This window comes from Vespula pensylvanica, chromosome 18, assembly GCF_014466175.1.
Source record: "Vespula pensylvanica isolate Volc-1 chromosome 18, ASM1446617v1, whole genome shotgun sequence".
NCBI lineage: Eukaryota > Metazoa > Arthropoda > Insecta > Hymenoptera > Vespidae > Vespula > Vespula pensylvanica.
In genome coordinates this window covers 1,687,622-1,712,531 of record NC_057702.1, presented here as the reverse complement: position 1 = coordinate 1,712,531, position 24,910 = coordinate 1,687,622, and the positions used below count along the sequence as shown (strand labels likewise).

The 24,910-nt window shown below is 31.4% G+C and overlaps 3 protein-coding genes across 15 annotated transcripts in view; 1 reads left to right on the top strand and 2 right to left on the bottom strand.

The window, feature by feature from the left end:
- Positions 1-15,722, bottom strand: part of LOC122635338 (lachesin-like) — a 60,293-nt gene extending 44,571 nt beyond the window's left edge. For 2 of the 9 annotated variants that reach the window (XM_043825441.1, XM_043825446.1), the window contains exons 1-7: positions 15,583-15,722; positions 14,973-15,079; positions 13,059-13,129; positions 10,425-10,674; positions 9,508-9,830; positions 6,160-6,263; positions 5,896-6,055 (exon numbers count right to left, since the gene is read on the bottom strand). The gene's annotated coding sequence lies outside the window, so the exon portion shown is untranslated. Of the gene's footprint in view, positions 1-4,596; positions 4,654-5,895; positions 6,056-6,159; positions 6,264-9,507; positions 9,831-10,424; positions 10,675-13,058; positions 13,130-14,972; positions 15,080-15,582 lie in introns of those variants that run through there. The other 7 variants (XM_043825440.1, XM_043825442.1, XM_043825444.1 and 4 more) reach the window with 7 other exon arrangements.
- A 1,532-nt stretch (positions 15,723-17,254) lies between these two features.
- LOC122635377 (BTB/POZ domain-containing protein 9) lies at positions 17,255-21,493 on the top strand. 3 transcript variants are annotated; one of them, XM_043825533.1, is made up of 11 exons: positions 17,255-17,426; positions 17,556-17,910; positions 17,980-18,132; positions 18,236-18,425; positions 18,518-18,770; positions 18,851-18,983; positions 19,092-19,229; positions 19,318-19,448; positions 19,533-19,661; positions 19,731-19,920; positions 20,025-21,493. In XM_043825533.1, the coding sequence occupies exons 2-11, from the start codon at positions 17,599-17,601 to the stop codon at positions 20,193-20,195; spliced, it is 1,800 nt and encodes a 599-aa protein (XP_043681468.1). In that variant the 5' UTR covers positions 17,255-17,426; positions 17,556-17,598; the 3' UTR covers positions 20,196-21,493. The 3 variants fall into 3 exon arrangements, with proteins under 3 accessions (XP_043681468.1, XP_043681467.1, XP_043681466.1); XM_043825532.1 differs by having other exon boundaries at positions 17,255-17,474; positions 17,560-17,910; XM_043825531.1 differs by having other exon boundaries at positions 17,255-17,910.
- LOC122635378 (2',5'-phosphodiesterase 12) lies at positions 21,101-24,681 on the bottom strand. Of its 3 annotated transcripts, XM_043825535.1 has the most exons (9): positions 24,257-24,681; positions 23,953-24,104; positions 23,804-23,863; positions 22,636-22,782; positions 22,393-22,532; positions 22,023-22,309; positions 21,777-21,932; positions 21,528-21,648; positions 21,101-21,452 (listed from the first exon to the last, which is right to left on the bottom strand). In XM_043825535.1, exons 1-9 carry the CDS (start codon positions 24,581-24,583, stop codon positions 21,190-21,192), a joined length of 1,653 nt encoding a protein of 550 aa, XP_043681470.1. In that variant the 5' UTR covers positions 24,584-24,681; the 3' UTR covers positions 21,101-21,189. The 3 variants fall into 3 exon arrangements, with proteins under 3 accessions (XP_043681470.1, XP_043681469.1, XP_043681471.1); XM_043825534.1 differs by lacking the exons at positions 23,804-23,863; positions 23,953-24,104; positions 24,257-24,681 and having other exon boundaries at positions 22,636-23,618; XM_043825536.1 differs by lacking the exons at positions 21,777-21,932; positions 23,804-23,863; positions 23,953-24,104; positions 24,257-24,681 and having other exon boundaries at positions 22,636-23,621.
- Positions 24,682-24,910: the final 229 nt, after the last annotated feature.

Below are 24,910 nucleotides of genomic sequence, written 5' to 3'. Positions count from 1 at the left end.
GAGAGAGAGAGAGAGAGAGAGAGAGAGAGAGGAAGAGATAGAGAGAGAGGTAGAATATAATCACTTCCTATTTCTCACGATTGCACGTAGCTGCATTTGAATGGGGCCCAACCAATGAGCCGGCACTGTGAGCCTGCTCAGCGTGTTAGTAGGCGGTGCACGTCGGTGATTTATCGGTTCTGCTATTTGTGCAAAATTTGCTATGAATTTTCTGCCCTACGAAGCCACACCTATCAATCTACGGATCTGTCTAATCGTCTTAAGCTTGGAATACTTATATATATATATATATATACACATACACGCACACCATTCGCTTTTATGTCCAATGATCTTAGATACATAAATGCAAATTCCCGAATTTACTAAAAAGATAAGTACATACATATATCTGACGCATTCACGCATATAACATTAAAACAAAATCTAAGTTGATTACGTGCGAGATCGTTTAAGAGAGCAACAAAAGCAACTTCTAGGACGAACCAGAAGATGTACGTGTTGATGGAAAATGGGAAAGGTAAAAAGGGGGTGTAGGAGAGGTAAAAAGAAAAGGGACGAGGCTGGTAGGAAACGGAGAAAGGGCTTTCCTCTGGTGAAAACTTAAAATTCGGCAAAATAATATTTTGATAATATGCCGAACGGCGTCACAGCTGCGACGAACGAAGAAAGGTTCTTCCCTGGCGTCGTACAAGATTGTTAAAGCTCTGTTCGCGACTGTCGGGAGGGTGGCAAGGGGTAGTAGAAGAGAAAGGGAGAGAGAGAGAGAGAGAGAGAGAGAGAGAGAAAGAGAAAGAGAGAGAAGATTGTGACGGTGGGTGAGAGCAAGCGCGGCTAGTAGTGAAACAGCTGGCACATACTGGCGACAGCCCGCCCATCACTAACTCAACCTAGATGCACACGCGCCATGTGCTCCATATACAAACTTCATTGATGTTAGGTGAGAAATGCGAGTGAGACTTCCGACGTTGACCCTAAGCATCACTCTCTCTCTCTCTCTCTCCCTCTCCCTTTCTCTCCTTCTCTTTTGCCATTACATCCTTCTCTCTCTCTCTCTCTCTCTCTCTCTCTCTTGCCTTCTTCCCTTTTCCATTTGATGCTCAAAGAGATACACTTCGATTTCCTCTTCATCCTCTCTGTCTATCGCTCTTCAAATATTTATTCTCCGTAACGTGTACCGTATGTAAATATGCCGTATATAATATGTCGATACATCGTTGAAGATATTTATGTATCGATACATATCGATTATTAGTCCACTTTGAAAAAAAACTTTGACTGGCTCATTCATTTCTTATTACTTCAATGTCTCTTCCTCTGACGAAACTTTTAATTCTTAACGATTCGTTGAATCTTCATTCTTCTTTTAATTAACGTCCTAAAACGTGGTGTTATTAAATAAAATACGACCAGTGTTATCGACAATGTCCTATGTATACGTGCATGTGTATTTTTATGAAAATATTTAAGTCGACAAATTTTTACGATTCAAATTCTAGAAGAAGAACTACTTGGAAGTTAATAGCAATCAGACTTGGTACCGGCGCTCGGTGACATTCTATTCAGAGATTAATTGTTACGGCGTTATGGCTTCAACCATCTAGCAGCTTCTTACGGATTTCAATGAGTTAAATTGAGCGTCACTAATATTCGGATCCACGAAATCTCCGTGTCCCAGATTCATATCTTAACGGTCTTTTTCTAGAAGCCTCCATTCAAGTTCTTCGAAATCATCAATTATTTTCAAAATGTTGGCACTTTTAAAAATGCTACCAATAATGAGAAAATGAAGATGATATAACTAAGAATTATCGATGAAATAAGATCTGTTCTATTTCTATCAAAAATAATATCTTCCAAAGAGAAAATTGGAAGAGCCGCGCACCGAGTAAGTAAAATTAAGAATTCAATCAAGACATCGGTGTGCCATGGCACTTCAATTCAAACTAAAGCTTCGCAATTTTCGAGAACGCTGCTAACCGGAATACCAAGTTATTTAATGATTCACTGCAATGGTTCAAACACGAATAACTCAGAACATGCGATATTCTACGTTATTAAATACCCAAATTCTTTCCTTATACATATAATAAAATATTCTGTTCTCTCTCTCCCTTTCATACACACACACATCCAACACAAATCATCGGATCTCTTATATGTATAGAAATACATACTCTCTCTCTCTCTCTCTCTCTCTCTCTCTCTCTCTCTCTCTCTCTCTCTCTCTCTCTCTCTCTCTCTCTCTCTCTGTGTGTGTGTGTGTGTGTGTGTGTGTGCACATATATATATATATATATATATATATATATATATATATTGATTAAACTCGAATTTCCAATAAGAACTTTCAATCCTGATAGAACATACCAAGAAAACTTAGTTTATTAATTTTATTTTTAACTTAAAAAAATTATATCTATAAATATCGTAATTCTTAATAAAGTTCTCTATAATAGTATCTGTAACTCAATAAATATTACTATATCGATAATATACCTATCTATATCGAATAATAAAACGGTTTCAATAAACTTTCATACTACGAATATTTTTCATTTTTCATTCATTATCAGGGATAATCCGTAATATTAGATAAGTTCGATTTACGTAGAAGACACGAGATTTCCCACATCAATTGATTAATCGGCCTTCTAATTGAGTTGTGCTGTTTAGTAAACCACAATTCCAATGGTGGCGTTTGTATCTTTAACCATGTAGGCATTGTTCAAATCTCGGACATATTAAGTACTGCATGTTAGATATCTAATATACAAACTGTAAATTTCTCAACATCTCAACACGGTTAATAAAATTACAATAGAGACCAGAACTTCTAAAACTTTTATGAGGCCCAAGACCTACTTTTGAAAACGTTAATTTTTCACGATCTGCGCGAAAGTGTAATTACCGTCAAGAGTTGATTGATAAGCAATTCAAAATTTATTTGATGTACCTATGTAGATCTACAAACTGAGAAAAATTAGATAGAGATAGATATACAATTTGACTTTAAATTGTTCATACGACAGTTCTAATAAATAAGTTAAACTATCCTAATTATGAACATAGACGTAGCTAAATAACTCTCATACATATATATTTGTATACTTAACACGACACTTTGGGCTTCCTTGATTTCGACATTTTCTTCACGCTTTTATCACGAACGAAGGCGAACGGAGAAAATATTTTACGGTGACATTTCACTAAAAAACTAAGGATTGAGAAAGCAAACATACATACACACACATACACATAAATCGTTTCAAGCAAAGTAAAGAAATAACAAAAAAAAAAAAAAAGAAAAGATCTGAAAGAGAGAAGTATCAAAGAAGTCATACTACTTTTCGTTAAGAGAGAGAAAGAGAAAGAGAGAGAGAGAGAGAGACGGAACACGCGCGTGCGCTTCCTCTGAAACGCAAAATATTTAGTCTCTCCGAGAGTTGATTTTTATTTAATCCGCGATTTCTCCGCAATGAGAAAATCGTAAGGTTACGAGAGTTTTATCCTTTTTGTATAATATTTTAATCGTTATTTCAACGGATTCCAAAGCTTCTTCTTCTTCTTCTTCTTCTTCTTCTTCGAAAGTCCGCGAGAGGAGAGATCATAGCGCACAGTGTTGTATCAAGCGCAACTTCTCTCCAACTTTTATTTAAGGTAGCAATTTCATTACATAGTTTCTTCCTTCTCAGAGAGCTGACTCGAACCTCTAAGATCGTTTGTTGAATTTCCACGCTGGATCTTGTTGGATAACCTAACGAATATTCCATTATCGTTTGCATAAGAGATGTAGATATTTCTTCTGTTTCTTTTTTTTTTTTTTTTTTTCCAAGAGAAGAATATTCTTTTTTCCACGACATAGAAACGACAACGAGGACGACGATGACCTAATTCATTTACTCTTTCAAACTGACCATATTCTAGATATATCTCCCTACTCGATATCGATGCACCCAATATGAATTCTCACTTAATATTGACTTATTAGAATTTAATACGTGCTAGCTGAATATATCAATCATGTCCAATAATTAACCGAAGATGGAACAATGAAGGTTGGAACAATGGCACTTGGAGTTCTACGACCACGGGACTTACGATTAATTTTTTTCCTTTTTTCCTTCTCTCCCTCAACCCCGTACCGCCCAATCGCCTCATTCCTCTTTCTTCTTTTTGACTTTAAAGGATTTAACGCCGCTCACTTGAAATATTCTAAAAAAAGAGATGATCGCCCTCTACAAAAAAAAAAAGATAAAGAAAGGGAGGAAAAAAGAAGAAGAGAAGCCCGTACTTTTTCGTATCGACGTTATAAAAAAGAAGAGAAAGAAGGGGGAAGAAGAAAAAAGAGAAAAGTGTTAGAACAAATGGAGAGTCCAGTGAGAGAGTGAGAGAGAGGGGGGGAGGGATACGATGCGCTCTCTCTTTTTTACAGCATCTCACATCTCGTCGTTGACAAAAATTGCAGCTACCGGCAAGCAATCGGCTTTTGCGGGAACCGGCGAAATTTCGGTAGGAGCCAACGATTCGTAACATTTTATCTTCCGAGCCGTTTATCGCGTTCATTATGCGCCACAAAGCAGAAAAGCTTATTACCACGTAATTATAAGGCAGTAATTATCCTGAAGTTGGCAGGAGGAATATCCGCACGCGCGTTCGCTTCGTCCGCATCTCTCGACGTACATACGTAGCTACGTAGAAATCTAAGTATATGTGCGTATGGATATCTATGTGCATGAGAGTATGCGTATGAGTTGTGTACGTTCGTTTGTACGTGTGTATGTATGCACGCGCGCGTGTGTGAGGCGTAAGAGTAGGAAGATGACGACGAGGAGAAAACGAGGTGGAGGAGAAGGATGATGAGGAGCATGAGGAGGAGGAGGAGGAGGAGAGCGAGAGGATACAGAGAAGAGAAGAGAAGAGAAGAGAAGAGAAAGAGGAATTTTTGTAGGCCGGATACTAGGTTCTATTAGAGCGGATACTTTTAATACTGCCATTGAGATTTGTTTGCCAATGACAATGCGAACTGCGCAGTAAGTGAGGAAGCGGTAGAGGAGGAGAGGAGAGAGGGAGTAGAGGGGTTGGACGACGACGGCGGTGGCGGCGATGGCGGGTACACCGTTGAAGAGGGAAGATGACAGTGGCGGTGGTGACCGAGGATGAGGATGGAGAGAAGGATGAAAGAGGATGGAGGAAAAGAACGGAGCGAGAGGGGGTTAGGAGGGTGTGCAGAGAAACGGGCAGAGATGCGCCGCGCCGGCACAATGGGGGGAAAATTAATCGCTGAAATCTGGGTACAATGTAAAAGAGTCGCGTGGTTGGGGTTTGACTCTGTGGGTTTATGAAAAAAGGTATGACTCCCCGGCGAAGCCATAAGTCAGCGATTTCCTCGTGGTACATTGAGCCGGCGCCCAGTACCCAGCATCCACCAGCAACTGCCAGCCAACCAGCCAGTCAAGCAGCCAGGCAGACGGGCAGGCAGGCATGCAGGCAAGCAGCAGGCATGCAGGCAAGCAGCTAAGCAGCTAGACTGCTAGCAGCCAAGTAGTAGCTGGCAGTAGCTAGCAGTAACTCGCGAATAGAATTCGATCCTTCCTCGCCCTGCCTATGAGAAACCAACTAAACCGACCAAACACACCGCCGAAACTATCTTATGATTTCTTATACGACATCCTCTCTCTCTCTCTCACACACACACACACACACACACACTCACTCTTTCTTTCTTTCTTTCTTTCTTTCTACTTCTTCCTATCTCTTTCTCTCTTTTTTACTAAAAAACCTCAGTACGCGTGCTATGTCATTCCAGAACGATGGCGATCCGGTACCATTATCTTTAAACCTTTCTTCTTTCGACTGAGTTTCGGGCCTTCAAAAAATTAGGAGAAACGTTACCCTTTATCTCGCGCTTCTGCTCCACTCAAGAGGAAAGACCCGATCCTTTCCCGTTACTTTCCAGCTACCACTGCGGATTCTCTTCGGAACATCACAAATATATCCTTTATTCTTCTTCTCCAAGGATTCCGAAACGCTAAATATTCTTCTCGATTCTTTCCTAAGGAAAATAATATGTTTTATATAAACGATCTGTTTATATACATATATGGAACATTTCATTCATTTAATATTTCTAACAATTTAAAACAAAAAGATCAATACCTTCAATATTTTAACCTCCATCATCGAAGACCATTATATCAGTAATACTTCTCATTGAATATTTATGCAACAACCTTGTCGCTTGTTGACTTCCCTCACGACACCTGTAACGATGAAACGGAATAAGTTATCCATTCGATAAAAAAAAGATCGGACAGTTAGTGGAAAGAACACAACAGGTGTCCCATCGAAAATAATTCAAAACGCAATTTTCGATACGTTGAAACGTATTAATACGTGACATGTACGAATACATGTATACATATATGTATACGCAAGCTTTAAAAAATACATTTCACATGAGAGACTCTTTTATCGATCGAGTCACGCCATTCATGGTGACGTTTGTGTGGTGTTCAAAAGCGCGGGAATTATAAAAAGTAAAAAGATCAGTACAATATAGAGTAAGAGTATCGAAACGTTGGATAGCTTCTAAAATCTCAGATCACGTCATAAATCGGTCGGGCCAACGTGTAAACAGTAATACGAATGGTCTATGTTATCGATTTGTTTCTTCGGTATCTACCAAGGGCCGGCAAAAGAAAAGAAAAGAAAAGAAAAAGAGAGAGAGAAAACGAAAGAGAAAGAAATACAACGCAAAGATTGAGAGGATATGGAAAGGTGAAGCATAGCAAGGGTAGTGTGTAAGAGTGAAGAAGAGTAAAGAAGAAAAAAAAAGAGATAGAGAATTAGAGTGGAAAAGAAGGACGCATTAAGACTGAGTCAGCTAGACTATAAAAGAAAGAGAGGGCGCAAGGAAATGGGATGATAGGGTAAAAAGGAAAGAGAGAGAGAGAGGTAAAGAAATAGAAAGAGAAGGCGAGCAAAAGGGAGTAAAAGAGAAAAAAGAGAGGAAGAGAGAGAGAGAGAGAGAGATTCAAGAAAACCTTGTAAAGGTATTAGGAGGTGGGTTCGGGTAAGCACGGAAACCCCATCAGCTTTCCGCTCGTAAATTTCGACGGAGTTGTCGAAACTGCACTCGGTAGGCCTACATAAGGATATACTACAACGTGGCCGTCTTCAATCTGCAAGTATTCCTCCTGTAACGAACACACGATCGGCCCCTCTTGTAAATATATATATACATACGCATATATAGGGTGTTCTATCAACATGATGTTAAAATGTGAGAACGTTTTCCAAGGATTATTTTGACTTATCGACAAATATAGGTCAATATTTAGGATTCCTTCGAAGTTTCATTCATGACACTTTGAAAATCTCAAAAACACATTTGAAAATATTTCTGATAGTATAAAATAGAAATTAATTTCTACATTACACAATAGAGATAAAAAGATAATCTAAACATTTGTACAAATATCTTTGTTGATTTAAGCGTACTATACAATTGTAGAAGATTGTAACTTATGGTGGACACATGTTTATGCGATACTTTCCGACAACGTAAATAGAACACCCTGTATATACATACATTTACGTATTCCCTTCGTTCTTTAACCAGAACTGTCAGTCGTTATGGACACTGGTTCTAGTTTTCTCTGGATAGTATTTTTTTCTTCCCAAATCTCTTAGTACGTCTCTAACGCAGAATCTCGAATTTTCAAAGTCGAAGTTTGAATTCGAAGTGACGAGTGGACGAGGCAAGCAAGCAGTCAGCCAGAGAGAATGAGAGAAAGAGAGAGAGAAAAAGAGAAAAAGCTGTCTGTCCCTTCATCCCTTTCGTTCGTTCTCGTTCGTTTCTTAATCCAAACCCGGGCAATTATTCCAACTTCTTATTCTATATCGACCTGTAATCCCGTATTCAATCTCAGTGACAAAACTTCTCTCTCTTTCTCCATCTCTCATTCTTTCTTTGCCAGAAGATATTCTGAACTCTATCGGACTTACCACTGATCTCGAAAATTTTGTTTTATATTTAAAATATTCTCTTCATAAGAAACAAAAAGAACTTGAAGAACACAAGTGGCAAAGAGTAAAACTCTTTTCTTTTGTTACATCTATCAAGAAAAAAAAAAAGAAAAAGAAACAAAAGGAGAGAGAGAAAGAGTATAATTTCGAATATGTATGGTATTTTTATGTCTCAAACTACTCCACGTAGACACGTTGTTGTCCTTAACAACAAAAGCCTACTGTCATGTCGTCAAGAGGTAGCCTCTGTTAACAGACTGGCAAGAGTGTCGTCTTAGGTTCAATAAATCTAAATTTCGCAGACTAGAAGCAAGAATCCCTTGGCATTCACCGTGAATTCAGGAAAGTAGCAAGGAAAAAGAAAAATAAAAAAGAAAGAAAAAAAGGGATAGTACCCTTTTCCCATGGTATTTCTCGAGACGATCGTTCAAACGCAATTTCTTTGACGAGATAATTCGAGCATCTTAAGGGTATCGTCCTATACACGTGTAAAGCACATGGGAAAAATAACGAGCACTATGTTTTCGTCTACACCCACATCTTCGTAACTGACGATGATAATAACGATGGTGATGATGATGACGATGGTGATGATGATGATAATGATGATGATGACGATTTGAGAAGAAGAAGAATATCCATGAAGGTGATGCTTGAGATTATATAGGGTGATTTAAAAGTTCCCAGGTGATTTCAAAAATTAATTATTCCTTTTCGAGGCTAATTTATTTTTCTTCTTTTCAGATTATAAAACTGCAAGCCTAGGAACTTTTAATCCAGCTAAGAAACATTTGTCTCGCGTTGTATAAAAAAAAAAAATAAGAAAAAACTGGAAAATAGAAATGTTTCATTTTAATATAGCGACAATATATATATATATATATATATATTTCCAATTTGGTAGGAATTAGAATTCTTGCCTGATTTTTGATAAAAGAAAAAAAGAAAAAAGAAAAAGGAGACAGAAACACAAGAAAAAAAGAGAGAGAAAGAGAAGAGAAAAAAATAGAGAAAGAAAGATAGATGAAAGCATGATAAAAAGTTCATTCTACGATATACCATGGATACTGCTGCTGCTATCACGTTCAAAACGAGGATCGCTACGCAGTAAATTAGACGCGAAATGAATATGACTGTCCTTTCTTCTCTCAGTTTTCTACGTGCCGAATGTGCGTATCCTACTACTTTCTCTGTCTGTCTCTCTCTCTCTTTCTCTCTCTCTCTCTCTCTCTTTCTCTTTCTCTCTCTCAGATTTGTCGAAGCCGACGAAAAGGCGTGGAAGGAATTCTCAGAGACATTGCGCTTTAATGAGATGAGACGTCGAATACAACCGGAACAAAGTATTATTCGAAAGGAGATTTAAAGTTTAACCAAATGTTTTCGGACTTGTCGTCGTCGTCGTCGTCGTCGTCGTCGTCGTCGTCGTCGTCGTCCGTCCGATGAAAGAAAAAGAAAAAGAAGAAGAAGTCGTCGTACCTAAATAAATGCTAATCCTTGCTGTCCTTTCTCTTAAATTCTATCTGTTCGAAAGATTCGGAAGGTCTTCTTTATTCTTCCATCTCTATAGCTTCATCTATGTCTCTGTCTATCTCTCTCTCCCTCCTTTCTAATCTTGAGGAAGGCTAATGCATGTTGTTCGGGAGAGACATAAGAAATTCCCTATCGATTACGGATCCTCTTTTCGTTTTTCTTTGATTTTTCTTTTTTTCTTCTTCTTCTTCTTCTTCTTCTTCTTCAATGTATTCAGTGCAGTCCAAAGTGATTTTAAAGAAAGCTTTGTTTTCTTACTTTAAGAAAATCTAAGATTCAAATGTATAAAATCATATATCTTGTGTTATTATTATAATTATTTCTTAATGCCTTATAGACGAATGACTCTTAATACTACGTTAAATTAAATATTGTTATACTTTACGAGTAATATGAAAATGCGAATATCGCGTGCAATTTTAAATCCGCGGATGCATTTTCAAGCTCGCATTCAGTTGATATTAAGATCTCAGTGCTACCTGATATTTCTGTCGTTATAAATCAAAATAAAACTAATCTCTTTATCTTATAGTTTATCCAAATTTTAACATGATTTCTTTTATGTCAATTTAACATGAGATATAAAAAAAGAGCTTCTGTTATTACATCATCAAATTCTGATACTAATATTAATAGCGACAACGATAATAATAATTCCAAGAATATTAATTACAAGTTAAAAAAAAAAAATTATATAGATTTTTCAATAGTATATACATTTTTTACAAGACATTTATTTACGTTATTCATTTTGCTCATTAGATGTAGATCTATCAACGCCATGGCTCCGTCGATAAGGCATTAAATAAATTGTATGTTGAATCGATATAATTAATAATATAAAAATATAAAAATAATTTTACCTATCAATAAGCTTTTCATTCGTTACTATATACAAGAATCATTATTTTCTCGGAATGTAAGAAAAAAAGTGTAACGAGAGATATATTCGGCAATGATTCGGAGTAATTAACTTTATCGTGTTCACAGATACACCTATCGGACCAGGCGACTAGTCATCTGGAGTAGACACTCTTGACTCTGCTTCAACTTTCTTTTAAATCGATATCCCCGATTCTGCTCGAAGATAACACAAGGATAAATTACTTTCTCCTGCGAATGAAAAAATTCAATTAAAAATAGGGAAACTGCCGGCGACAGATGCATTCAAAGGATCGAGCTCACTCGCGTCCGCGTCCGCGTCCGCGTAGAAAACGCGCGGAGGACATGAGTTTAAAACGTCGCTAATGTGCATGTACATATACACATACATACATACGTACGTACGTACATACATACACATCTATACATATAAAGAAATCTGCCAGAAAGGGAATTGCTTTCTCTCTGCAGTGATAACTCGTCTAATCGGTCAAATTTGTTGATCTCTTATTAAACGGTACGTTTTATAGTTATTCCTACGTTTATATATTAATCCTTACTATATATCATTGGTAATACATAATTTTTTTGTTACATGAGAGAAATTTTTAATATTTTCGCGTCCTTTTTTTGCTTTTCCTTTTAAAGTATTATATTAATTCTATTCTTAAAGCAAAAAAAAAAAGCGGCAAAGTAATATTTAATTTTAACAATAATTACTAGATTTTTATCAATAAATAATATTCTATTAGATATATCCATATCGTTCATATTTACTTCATAATTCAATTTTAAGATATAATGATAAATATACACGTGGAAATCTCATCGTATCTTCTGTTTTTGATTTGTCGTTTTTTTTTTATTATCCCTTTTTTTCTGATCTTAGAAGATAATTTCCCTTGAGAAAACTTTTTTTTTCGACAAAATATAAAAATTCATGCAACGTAGGGTTAAGGAAAGATCGCTCATATATATCAAAAAAAAAAATAAAATAAAAAGAATATATAATTTAGAAATAATGAGTTATAAAATAATGTTAAAAAAAATAAAAAAATAAAAAAAAAAGGAAAGAAATTATTAATACGATATGACATATAGTCGATATTTGAAATATCGATTGATCGTGTACTTTACGAAGGAAATTTCTACTAAAAACTTTTGCAAAAACAGCTATAGAATATAGCTTTCAAATTGGAAACTCCGTCCATAAGAGCGCTGTTACTTGACAGAGACACACTACCCTCAGGGTAACTATGATTCATTATCATGGTGCTTATAAAGGATCATTAATATTATCCAGCGGACTAGGTAACACGCTTTACCACTAACCACTATATGAAGCGTTTGTACTTGTATAATAGGATCAACCTGCCAAAATAACGTGTAATGCATTTTTACCATCAGCTTCTACACGTCATTGAAGAAGCTAACTATAAGAAGAAGAAGAGGAAGAAGAAATACAAAAGTATAGAAAGACATCTCCTAATCCTTATACAATATAACTATATTATATTCGAGATGATCGCTATGTCCTATAGAGAATCGAATCTGCTTTAAATTAGATCCTTATATCCTACGGAATATAGGCCACCTCTGGCAAGTTATATTAATAAGAACACTAACTATTTGTAGAGAAAAAAAAAAAGGAAAGAAAATTCAAAAGAGAAAAGAAATTTATTATTTATAAGAAAATAAAAATAATTAATTTATATCTATATCAGGGCGAGAGATCGTTGGAAGAAGAAGAATATTACTTTTGCGGTTAAAATATCGCCAAGAGTAGAACGATAGTACGGTAATCCTTATGGACGCATCTCCTCTTCGTCGTAATAAAAAATGTTAGAAGGTAGAATAATTGCTGAAGAGCGGGCAGGCATCTCTTAATGTACCAAGGAAGATCCCGACTTTCCTTGTTGTCACCTGTCACAGATAAACTTTTTCGCGATGAAAATAGTAAAGGTAAGCCGGCACTGAAGAAGAAGAAGAAGAAGAAGAAGAAGAAGAAGAAGAGGAGGAGGAAGAAGAAAAGGAAGAAGTATGGAAAGAAAGAAAGAAAGAGAGAAAGAGAAAGAGAGAAAAAGAGAGAGAGATTTTCCCCTTGGATGGCTTATAATGAGAAAAGTAATTCCAATTTAAATATCCCGAAGTGCCAGGTAGAATAATACCCACGATTGCGTTGAAACTCATAGAAAGGGGGAGAGAGACTAATTCTGCAAAATACTTCAACTTAGCAATCCTCTTCGAAAAGTATCGGATCGATAAATAATAATCCAGTCAATAATGATACATATTTGTTATATATTCTATATAATAATCATCATTATCATACCAATAATTATTATTTAGAAATATTTACATATTTATTCTTACTTTATTCGTTATCTCTATAAAATTCTATTCGTATTTTATTCTAAAAATTATATTATTAACGTGTGCGTGTGTATACATATATTATGTATAAATATAGTATATTGTTATATAGTAATATATCATTAATATATATAATACATAATATTATATTTGTATTATTAAATATTACAATATATATTATTAACGAATAATATTTAAAAAACACAATTTGTAATCTTATATGCTTGATCTATCCAACTTACCTAAAGATATACACGTGCCTTCTCTTCGTCCTTTCTAACGCCTCCTTCTATAGTTGCTGTTTTACTCTCTACTGAAAGCATAATAATGACTATGTATAGAAATACATACCGACACGGACGATTAAAGTTCATCGCCGCAGGGTGCAATACTGAGGTATTTGACCATCACTATTGTTTGTGTTTTCCACAACCAAAATGATGCGCCCTATTGTTTCTTTTTCAGTAATACGAAAGCAAGATTTGGTATATTGTTTTTAAAATATAAACGTCAAACTCCTTTTCAACTGTACAACTATAGAAACATATAACATAATCTCACAATAAACAATATCATATAATATATACGAGTATTACCTATATATTATCGATAATAAGAATTATTATCTAACGCTGTATATAAGTACGCTGTAAAATTATATATCTTAATTTATATGTTAAATAAAGATTATTAATTAAAAGAATAATATGTATATTTGTATTTGTTTTATATATATTGTAACCCTGCAATTATTAATTTCTCATAATAAATATTCTCCGTCAATCAATCTTATGTTATCCCTCTGTCTATATGTATTTATATCTGATATAAATAAAAAAAAAAAAAAATCAAAAATACCTTACCGGGTTTTGATCCTACGTCATTTAAATGGATCTTAGTTTCCAAAGCCCAATTATGAACTTGGAAAATGCGAGATACCTAAATGACCACGGTTCGAGACCAACCGAGGAACAAAATTTTTATTTTATATTAAAAAATTCTAAATTAAATCTAATAAATGAAAAACAAATTTTGTTTTAAAGAACATATAAATATTGAATGATAAGATGCTAAATAATCATTAAACATTACACTTTGTACATGAAATATTTGTGAAATGTTTAAAAATATAATATAGAAAATTATATGTTATATGTTATAAAAACTATATAAGTAATGAGTAATATTTTTCCTAAACAATCCTTCTTGCTATTAATTATAAAATAAACTTAATCTATTCCCTATCTAAACTCTCTGAACACAAATTTATACAAGAATACAGATATATAGTATATCAACAATAAACCTAACCTATTTTTATTTATTACCACTTACAATATATTTATTATAAGTGCATTATATGTGGTAGTACTTTATGTGCATCTTATAAAGTATAAACATTATAAGAAGGTATGTAAGTAAATACACAATATAAATTATAACATATAGCAAAAAAATCTATAATGATGATTTACGTCAAAAAGCTAATACTATATATTAATTAACCTCTTAGCTTCAAATGAAAAGTCTGACTTGTCATGGTAATCTAATGTTAAAGTATAAAACAACTACACTCATCATGAGGTTTGTAGAAGTAATCTTATCTATATATTCATATGAAAAAACATCAAAATTTAATTGTAAACCGAACAGTTAAAATACTTAAGAATGGATGTAATCTTATTCTAATCAAATTAATATTTTAATTCTATAAACTTAAAGTTATATGTTCTAAAGTAATATTGTTATATTATAATTCTTCCCTTGGATTTCATAGATGAAATGAAGACTTATATTGTTCATATAGGTACAGGGTACATTTAATAATTATATATTTATTTGCGTTAAAAAACATATAGTTATTTTCATATCTAGCATAGCTGAACAGAAAACTTCTTTCATCATAGCCAGATATAAGAGAGTTCAAGATTAAATAAGGAAAGTTGCAATATTTATTTATTGGGAAAAAAATTTCGTCGCCTGTCAAAGTCATTTGAGTGCAAAATTTTATAAATAGCACTAACCTTCTGGATATAAAACTTATAACTAACGAGATTTAGTCTTTTGCTTATAATTATTCTATATTCAAACGCACTATATGCTACTTATCTAATAATATTAAACCTGGCTTTATATATTTAAAAAGATAGACTTACATGTATGATATAGAACTGCAACAAATTCTTTTCATCAAATTTCCTATTTTTCACTAGTAGATCTCTTGAAAATCTGCTCCTTTCCACTTAGTAGAATTCTTGAAAATCTGGAAAGTATCAAATGAAAATAGTAGAATATAAAATAAATTGTATAGAATAAAGAGTATAAATAATATATAATATAAAATAAAGTGTAATGTGTCTAGATAGATGTATATGTGTATGTACGTGCATGTGCATGTGCGTGTCCGTACGTGTCCGTGTGTGCGCGGTGAGTATATATACATGTACGTGTACGTGTGCGTGTGTGAAAATCGAATAAAATATAAAATTCGAGCAAACATTGCTAATTAATGCACAATTATTAATCAGAGCATCGTTAAAAAATAAGAAAAAGGTGGAAATATTGTAAAAATAAATGTAGAAAGTCCGAGAAAATTTGTGACGTAGTAGCCGCCGAAGGAGACCGGGACGCCGATTTTATTTTCATAAATATCTTTTAAACACGACAAAATCCCACTTTGTAATTAACACATATTATAAAACGCACTTTATCGAAGCGATTAGTATATTAGACGAGAGTGTATGTTAGAAAAATTATGTTAATTACCTGTAATTAATGACAGCGATGCAGATCCTGCTTGAAGCCGGTACCAACGGGACAGTAATGGCGTCATGCCCACCGTTCGGGAACGAAACGATTCTCGCCGCGCATGCGCATTATACTCTATCCCCTCTCTCTCTCTTTCTCTCTCTCTCTCTTTCTTTCTCTCTACTCATGTGTACTCGCGTACAATAAACATATTAGTTTGACACCTATTTTCAGGAAATAACATACAATATGAAATCTAAGAGTATATAAATTATAAATAATTAATAATGTGACACGATAACTATGTTCTACTTACATAATTAACTAAAATATATTCCCACCATAAATACGTCATCTCCCGCCAAATATACATTCCCTCTATTTTTACATCATAATCAAAATGAAATATATAATTAATAAATCAAATAAAATAATAAAAAGGAATCTCTATATGTTACATATTCTCCTTAAAAATATCTTAACAAGAATGTTATTATATCATAAATTGTTAATTATATGTATTGAATAATAACTAATATACAATTAATATAAAATATTTTGTCTAAGAATCACATCCGGTATCACCGGAAATGATCGACTAATTTATAAATTCTTAAATGACAATATAACAGCTTAAAATATGGCGGGAGAAATCTTGTAATTCGAACATTATTGATCTATATTAATTCTATTAATTTCTTCAATGTCAAAGTAAGCCACAGAAAAATTCTTTTGTTCGTTTAACATAAATGCTATACTTACAGATATATATGCTAGAAATCAAAGTAGATGACAAAAAAGCAATGTTGATTTACTATCACAATCCTTCACTTATTAATTATAAAATTATTAAACTGTTGTCTAAACTTAATCTATTCTCTACTTAATAAACTCTGATTATTATTTTAAAGATACGACGTTTCTACAATATTCTCGCGATTTCGCAACAATCAATGAAAAGATCTAAAAAATTTTTTTTTGAAAATCCCTTACAAATTAATTACTTTGCTCGCTTTGACGTAAGATAGCAGCTATCATTTCACACCTTATTAAAAATTGAACGCTATTTATAGGTTGAGAAACACTGTGTTATAATAGTAATTATGACTTGTAACTTGTGATTTGTGATTTGTATTATGTGTTATGTGTTCTGTAATCTGATTTATAATTTTAGACAATTTGCAAATGATAGTGGATAATTTTCGTATATCGTGCATTTTTATGATAGTATAGTATTTAGAAAACTACAAAATATATCTACAAAAAATATCTAGTTATTATAATTCGTACTATATTCTTTCTTATTAGAATATTTTGTATTGCTTCATGTATTTCATCAAAGGTTATATTTTATTTATTACATTTTCACCTTTTAATTGGACACTGCATTGTGAGTGCAACTATTGGTCGAAATCTTAATTCACAGTTCCTGATTGGTTGGTTTCTGTAAAGACAATCGACTTAACTTTCAAATTCAGCTTTTTATATTATGATACTTCAATCTGATTTTTTTTTATACATTTTTAGAATACTGTGTATATTTAGCATACGAAATAAATATAAAAAATAAGACTATGTATTTTTTTATGTGCAATAGTTTTAAATATATTATCATTTCCTAGAATTGATATGATTGGTCTATTCTTCTTCGTCTGAAATATAGACATGTGATTGGTTAAATCATGCTGTATGTAACTATTCAATGAAAAACACGCAAAAAGTTTTCGTTTTCTAATCCTGCAGTTCTCCTAATGAAAATATTTTCGAAATAAAAAACTGTGAAACTATTAGTTGTGTTGTCTTTTGGTAAAGAATAACAAATCAGTAATATATTACTGATTGAAGTATCAATTATTACAAAGGTGGCAAAACAGTGAAAAATTATACAAATTTTATTCCGATTATTGGTAGTATTAGAATAGTTAAACAATAACGATGAGATTAGTGTAAATTAAAGGAATCTTTTAGGAACTAAAGTACGTTTACTTATTGTAGTTACTTACTCGAACATTATCTAAATCAAAAAATATAAAGATGAGCTCTCGTCATCGTTTAACATCTTTTGGAGATGTCGAACACACGAATTTTCTCTCTGAGGATATTGGTGCCCTTTATCTCTCAAATAGTTACACGGATGTAACATTAATAGTTGCAGATCAAAGATTTAATGGTCATAAAATTATTCTAGCAGCGCGAAGTCAGTATTTCAGAGCTCTTTTATTTGGTGGTTTAAAGGAATCAACTCAGCAAGAAATTGAATTAAAAGGTGCATCTGTGCCAGCTTTTAAGGGATTATTTAAATACATATATACTGGACATATGTCTCTTGCCAATCAACGTGAGGAGGTATTATAATATGCATATAATTTTTTTATAAATATCTGTAGAAAAGCAATGAGAAATATTTTTGTTAAGGTAATCGTTGACATTCTTGGTTTGGCACACCAATATGGATTTGTAGAACTTGAAAGTGCAATATCAGATTATCTTAAAAAAATCCTAAGTATAAAAAATTTTTGTTTTATATTTGATGCTGCACGTCTTTATCAAATTGAATTTTTAAAAAAGGTTTGCATTTATTTGTATAATTGATTATAATACAAGTATTAACCGCATGACAAAAGTTATAACAGATGTATATTTTTTTTTTTCATGTTTGGATTTGAAAAAGTGGTGTTATCAATATGTTAATAAATATGCTGCTGAAATTATACATCATGATAGTTTTTTACAATTAAGTCCTACAGCTTTAAATGAACTTATTTCACGGGACTCATTCTATGCACCAGAAATTGATATTTTCTTAGCTGTACAAGAATGGATCAAAGCAAATCCCGATGTGGATGCAAAGGAAATTTTAGGTCTGTACAAATGTAGTTCTTAAACATCATATCAGTTCTTTATTTTTTCGTAAAAAAAAAAGTTTTAATAATATTGAACTGTAACATTTTAGCACAAGTAAGATTAAGTCTTATTTCTCTGACCGATCTTTTAAATGTTGTGAGACCAACTAGATTGGTATCTTCCGAAGCTATTTTAGATGCAATAACAGCAATAATGGACAAATCTTCAGAACTTGCTTATCGAGGCCAAATGTTAGTAGATCAAAATATTGCCCTTGCAGCTTATGGTGCTGAAGTCCTACAAGGTGAAATGCGTAGTTATCTTTTGGATGGTAATTGTTATAATTATGATATGGAACGTGGGTAAATATAATTTATTAATCTTTGAAAATATATATTCGCGTGTTTGGAAACATTATAGAGATGTAAAAATAATTTTATAGATATACAAGACATGCAATAACAGATACACAGGAACATGGTATATTAATTAAGTTAGGTACACAATGCATAATAAATCATATAAAGATGTTACTGTGGGATAGAGATTTACGTTCATACTCTTATTATATTGAGGTGAGAATCTTTAACCAAATACTATAGAAATTAATTAAATATGTTAAATAATTTCTCATCTTTTCTCTTTTTTATTTTTTTATTTTTTATTTTTCTTTGTTGTGGAAGGTATCTATGGATCAAAAACATTGGGTGAGAATTATCGATTATACGAAATATTTTTGTCGTAGTTGGCAATATTTATATTTTGAACCAAGGGTTATGCTTTATATTCGTATTGTTGGTACAAATAATACTGTGAATAAAGTAAGAAGCTTGTTTATATAATACGTTAATAACATTATAGTTTGTGGTGGAAATACATCATGTAACAGTCAGAAATTATATATTATAGGTATTTCATGTTGTAAGCTTTGAAGCATATTATAGAAATCACTCAGAAAAATTATCTGAAGGATTTATCGTTCCAACAAGAAATGTTGCTACTATGAAATTTGGTGCCACTGTTACGGAAGGAGTGAGTAGGTATGTTATTATTTTTTGATACATTTCTGCATTTAGAAATCTATTTGTGATTATCTTCTAGTTATACTTTTTATTTATGTATAGAATACGTAATGCTTTACTAAATGGTGATACATCAGATTATGACTGGGATAGTGGATATACCTGCCATCAATTGGGTTCAGGCTCTATCTTAATACAATTAGGACAACCTTATATCATAGATTCTATGAGGTAATATATATCTTATTTATTTAATTGTTTTTATAAGCTTATGTAAATTATCGTAAATAACTCTTACAGATTATTACTTTGGGATTGCGATAAACGCTCATATTCCTATTACATAGAAGTATCTAGTAATTATTTAACTTGGGATTTGGTAGTTGATAAGACTAAAGAACTTTGCCGTTCTTGGCAAATACTTCGTTTTCATCCAGCTAGACCCGTTGTTTTTATACGTATAGTTGGAACCCATAATACGGCGAACGAGGTTGTTAAACATATTATTTATCAAATATCAATTATCTTAATAAAAATGTTATTATCTAAGTTATGTGTATGTATATATATATATATGTATATATATATATATAGGTATTTCATTGTGTGCACTTTGAATGCCCTTCTCAAGTCGAAGATAAGGCTCAAAAATCACCTATGAACCGTGGAAAACATTTGACAATTAATTCTACAGAAACAGACAAAATAGATCAAGATGATGGTGATTCGACAGACGATTCTGTCATTATAGCTGCAGTACTTTAATGTGATCTAACGCATACAACACTTTCGCATGTGATAGCGTCCAGCAAAAACTTTGAAGACTATAGAATAAGAATATTTATAAGAGTGTAACGGTATAACCACGAACACATCTCATATAAAATAATATTTATTAAAAGAGATCTTTTGTTATATCAATATATTTATAAATTTACAAAAAGAAAAATAGAAGTAAAAGAATCATAAATTTGAACTAGGTGCTTTGTAGATTTGAAAAAACAACTATATATTATACTCATTGTTCGTGGTTTCTCACACTTATATATTTATATATAGAATATTTTTATTCAAGACTTGCTCTTATATATCATATTAATAGAAGTACTGATATATGAAGTACGTTATATATGTAATTTTTTTTATATATTATATAGAATGATTTTTTGTTTGTTGATAACATTATTTTTCATTAAAGTATATTTATAGTATTCTGCAATGTAATAGGTACAAAGAAATAGCAATCAAACTTAGGTGCCAACTTTTTAATCTCAAAATTATATTAACTCTGAGCTTATATATTAATGCTAAGTAAATCTATTTCCCATTTGTTTTAATTTTATTAATACAATTTTTTAATATGTGTAAAAACACCGTTATATATAATACGTTATTTTTATATATAACAAATTATATAGAACATATTAAATATAAAACATTGCAAATAATAATAAAATAATATATAAAAAAAATCTTAGTCTACAGAATAGAGTTCAAGATCGTAACATATTATGTTCTATATATAAATTATAGTGATAGGGCATTCCTATATGTCTCTATCTTATAATCTGACATTTTTTACGCACATCACAATAATATACATTTATTCTATATACACTGCAGTTGTTTCATTTTATTGATTCAAGATAAATTAATGTTTGGCAAAAAAATAATATACTTTCTTTTTTTTATTTTATCTTTAGTATTTATGTACAAATGGAATCATATTTATTACATAAATCATTCATTGTATCATTTATTATGTGATCCATTTTAAATCAGCACACAGTGATATATGATCACTTGGAAGTACTATAGAAGGTAAACCAACATATAAAGCAAGTTCTTCGTCATTAGGCATTGGAATTACTTGCTCTACTTCAAGTTTATTTTTTTCATAAAATATATAATCTAAACAGCCTGAAAATTCTGGTGTGTAATTTGTATATATTGGTGTTCCACATGCACTTGCAAAACGAACATTGTAAGTTAAAGATACACCCTTCACAGTTTCTTCCAAATCTGAAAGAATTATATATAAATAAAATTTTCAATGAATAAGATAAGAGTAACAGAGATAAAGAAAAAAGTCCTTACTGCTGCTCCAATCCTTATAATTTTCAGGTATATAGTTTTCAGTCATTAATTGATAAATACCGCATTCAGGTACACTGTTAAAGTCACCACATAACAAAATGCTAACATTGCTTTGAGGGTGCTGAAATGTATTCATAACTATAATATATTTAACCATAATATGTAATGCAAAAAATTAATTTTATGATTATGTTAAAACATAATAGTACATACTATATTATATATTCATAACAAAGAACGTTTATATACCTCTTGTTTTATCTTTTCTATGAGATTTTCTATATACAATAAAATATAATATGCTTGTAACAAACGTATATGATCTGCATCAGGATGGAAATATAAATGTGTATTAGCAATAACTAAAACATCTAATGGTCTTTCTCTTGATCGCAGTGCAATTACCTATAACACAATTATCTTTATATATAATCCATATTTATCTTAATAAGTAGTAAAAAAAAAGTTAGAAAAAATAATATTTTAATATTTCACCTGTGCAGTTGTATTTCTCTGTAAAAACCGTTTCTTTACTTTTTCATTCTGTATTTTTGACCAAATAAGTGCAAATTTAGGCATTTCAGTATTATGCCCTATAACAGTACAATCAAAACTCAGTTGTTCAAATCTTTCTTCATTAAAAAATATTGCAAGACCCTCTGATGATTCATTCTTTGTATTGAACATACTTTTATATTGTAGTAAAGATAAAGTTGGCATAAGATCATTGTCATAAATCTTATTATCTACTTCTTGAAGACAAATTATATCTGAGTTAAATCCTAAAGAAACAGAAAAAAAAAATCTCATTATTGTTCCTACCTATCATTTTTTTATCAATACTATATATTTAATATAAATTTACCTATTAATTCTTTCAGTATAAGTTGTTTTCGATAATCTATCTCTAAAGCATATTCTGGACAATATGGAAATAAATTTTCTTTACTGTAACTGGTACTGGCATATACATTAGCTAATATATTATATGATGTAACTCTAAAACTAAATTTATACAAATTCAGATATATTTCATTCTATAAATTTACAAGAAAGCACATCAGTAGATAGTCTGATGTAATTATTTTTTTATTTTTCAAATAATTACCTCTTGCCTGTTAACTTAAATTTTGTAAACATATGACGAGTATCAAATGGGCAATTTCCTGGACCTGCTTCTACAACTTTCTTAGATTCCACTTCAATGGAAGGTCCACTTTCTCTCTCATTTTGTGGAGTACAATTTAACTTTAATCTATAACCAATATCAGATGCATTTGGTGTATACAAATATCCATCTCCAATGTGCAACCAAATTTTTTTAGGATCGTTTATATCGTTTTTGTACCATTTAAAAATAGATAACTTTTTATTAGTATACAATGATTCAAATTTATTAGGATATAATGGAAAGCCACATAATAATGATGATGGTAATGTTATAACATTAACAATCGGCATATTTTTCTTTATAACAAATGTAGTATCAAAAATTACTAATTTTAGATTATTTACATCTTCTAAAATTGTTTCACATAAAGTATCACCATTGACTTTAATATCGTTTTTGTATAAGCATATATTTTTTTTTATAACTTCATCCACTTCTTCACTATATTTCTTTCTCTTTCTAATTATAATTTTAGTAACATTGCAATTGATTCTATTGAGAAATGCATCAACTCTTTCACTTATGTTTCTTGAAAAGTTAAATTGACGATTCACATTTAAAGTAGGATATTCAAAGCGAAACATAAAATCAAATGTTTCTGCTCCATTTTCATGATATAAAAATGCTTCACCGCTATTTAAAACCATTTTTGGGTTTGCGGATTTATAACGAATTTGTAAATTTACACGTGATATTTTTATCAGTGAGGTTAGTTGACTTTTTCGAGTAAAACAATGATTCATAAATATATTGAACATTATACAGAACGATCAAGATTATCAATAATTTCGGAATAATCACATTTGAAATAATATGCTGTCGTCAAATCAATTATTGAACGTAAATATACATTCGTAGCTAAAGAACATTGAATTTTCATATTCTGATGATTAAATTGTTTGAGATACTGTCGATAAGATCGTACAGCGTTATTACCGATATGAAAAATGCTACAACTTTTTTTAACAAAATATTATTTACTATTAAAAAATCATCTAACAAATACATATATTGCTATATCCACTATTGATTTTATATATATATCAATAAAAATCTATATAAATAAATATATAGATAATTATCTATATCAATAAATTTATCTTACCTTTTTTGTTCTTCCCATTGTTCTTTAAACAATTTATTTACTTCTTTATTAGTTGGGATCCTAAAATGCAAGAACATAATCATATTGATATATATACATGTTATCTTGAATTAAATAATTGATATTTAATATATTAAAGTTTAACTCACTGACGGTATTCTGTACGTGATAACAAACCTAGTATTCTAAATATATTCTGACAATTATTAATATCTGTTACTTCAAATATGGCACTAATACCAAGAACAATCTGAAATTCCTTTCTTACAAGAGTTCCATAAACTCTAACTGCATTATATTCCTAAACAGAAATAAAAACTAAGATATAAAATGAATAATCAAATTAAATGATATATCGTATAAAATTGAGATATCCAAATATTCAAGTTATTTCACACAGAATAATCTCATGGATATTACTTGTACCAATTGTAAATATTTATCATTAATTACCCATATATTGTTCTTATTATTGCGTGGAGTTTTGAAAAAAATGTCAGTTTTATGTAACGGTTTGAGACAGATAGGAAATAGAACCTCTTTTTTAAGGTCAACGATCATGTCAATGTTATCTTTACGTATGATACGACCTATCGTTTGTATAGTTTTGATACGATTATTTTCATAATCGTTCAATTTAATATACGTAGAAATATCTTCAATAAGAAGAGGTATATAAGGAAAAGGAATATTCAAAAAGTTTGTAAGCGTAGATAAATCTTTTTTCCATTTTCTCGACACATTCGCTTGACGATTAATGATATTCTGAAGATTATTCATTTCAAATAAATTATATCGTTTATACACATAATCTACTATTAAAATAATTAATAATTTAACAATTAGAAATAAACCGCCAAATTCCAATCACATACGACATTAAAACTTACTTACTTAATCTTCCGCGCAGATGGCGTGACATTTGCGACGCTATTTCGAATAAGCGTTTCTATTGGTTGCTTCATCCACCAATAAAATCGTACATCATCATTTTTTTTTCTTCCTTTTCTGACTTTTTTCATTTCGTTTTTAATTATTATTTTATTGTTAAATTATTTTTTTGCATTATTCCTCTGTTATTTTCTAAAATCTTTAATCACCGCTTCT

Coding starts and splice junctions, on each gene's coding strand:
- LOC122635378 (XM_043825534.1), bottom strand. CDS start 23,456: ATGTTCAATATATTTATGAATCATTGTTTTACTCGAAAAAGTCAACTA. Junction 22,310..22,392: donor TATACTGAAAGAATTAATAG/GTAAATTTATAT, acceptor CTGTTTCTTTAG/GATTTAACTCAGATATAATT. Junction 21,453..21,527: donor TTATAAGGATTGGAGCAGCA/GTAAGGACTTTT, acceptor TAATTCTTTCAG/ATTTGGAAGAAACTGTGAAG.
- LOC122635377 (XM_043825533.1), top strand. CDS start 17,599: ATGAGCTCTCGTCATCGTTTAACATCTTTTGGAGATGTCGAACACACG. Junction 18,426..18,517: donor GGATGCAAAGGAAATTTTAG/GTCTGTACAAAT, acceptor GTAACATTTTAG/CACAAGTAAGATTAAGTCTT. Junction 19,449..19,532: donor GTTACGGAAGGAGTGAGTAG/GTATGTTATTAT, acceptor ATTTATGTATAG/AATACGTAATGCTTTACTAA.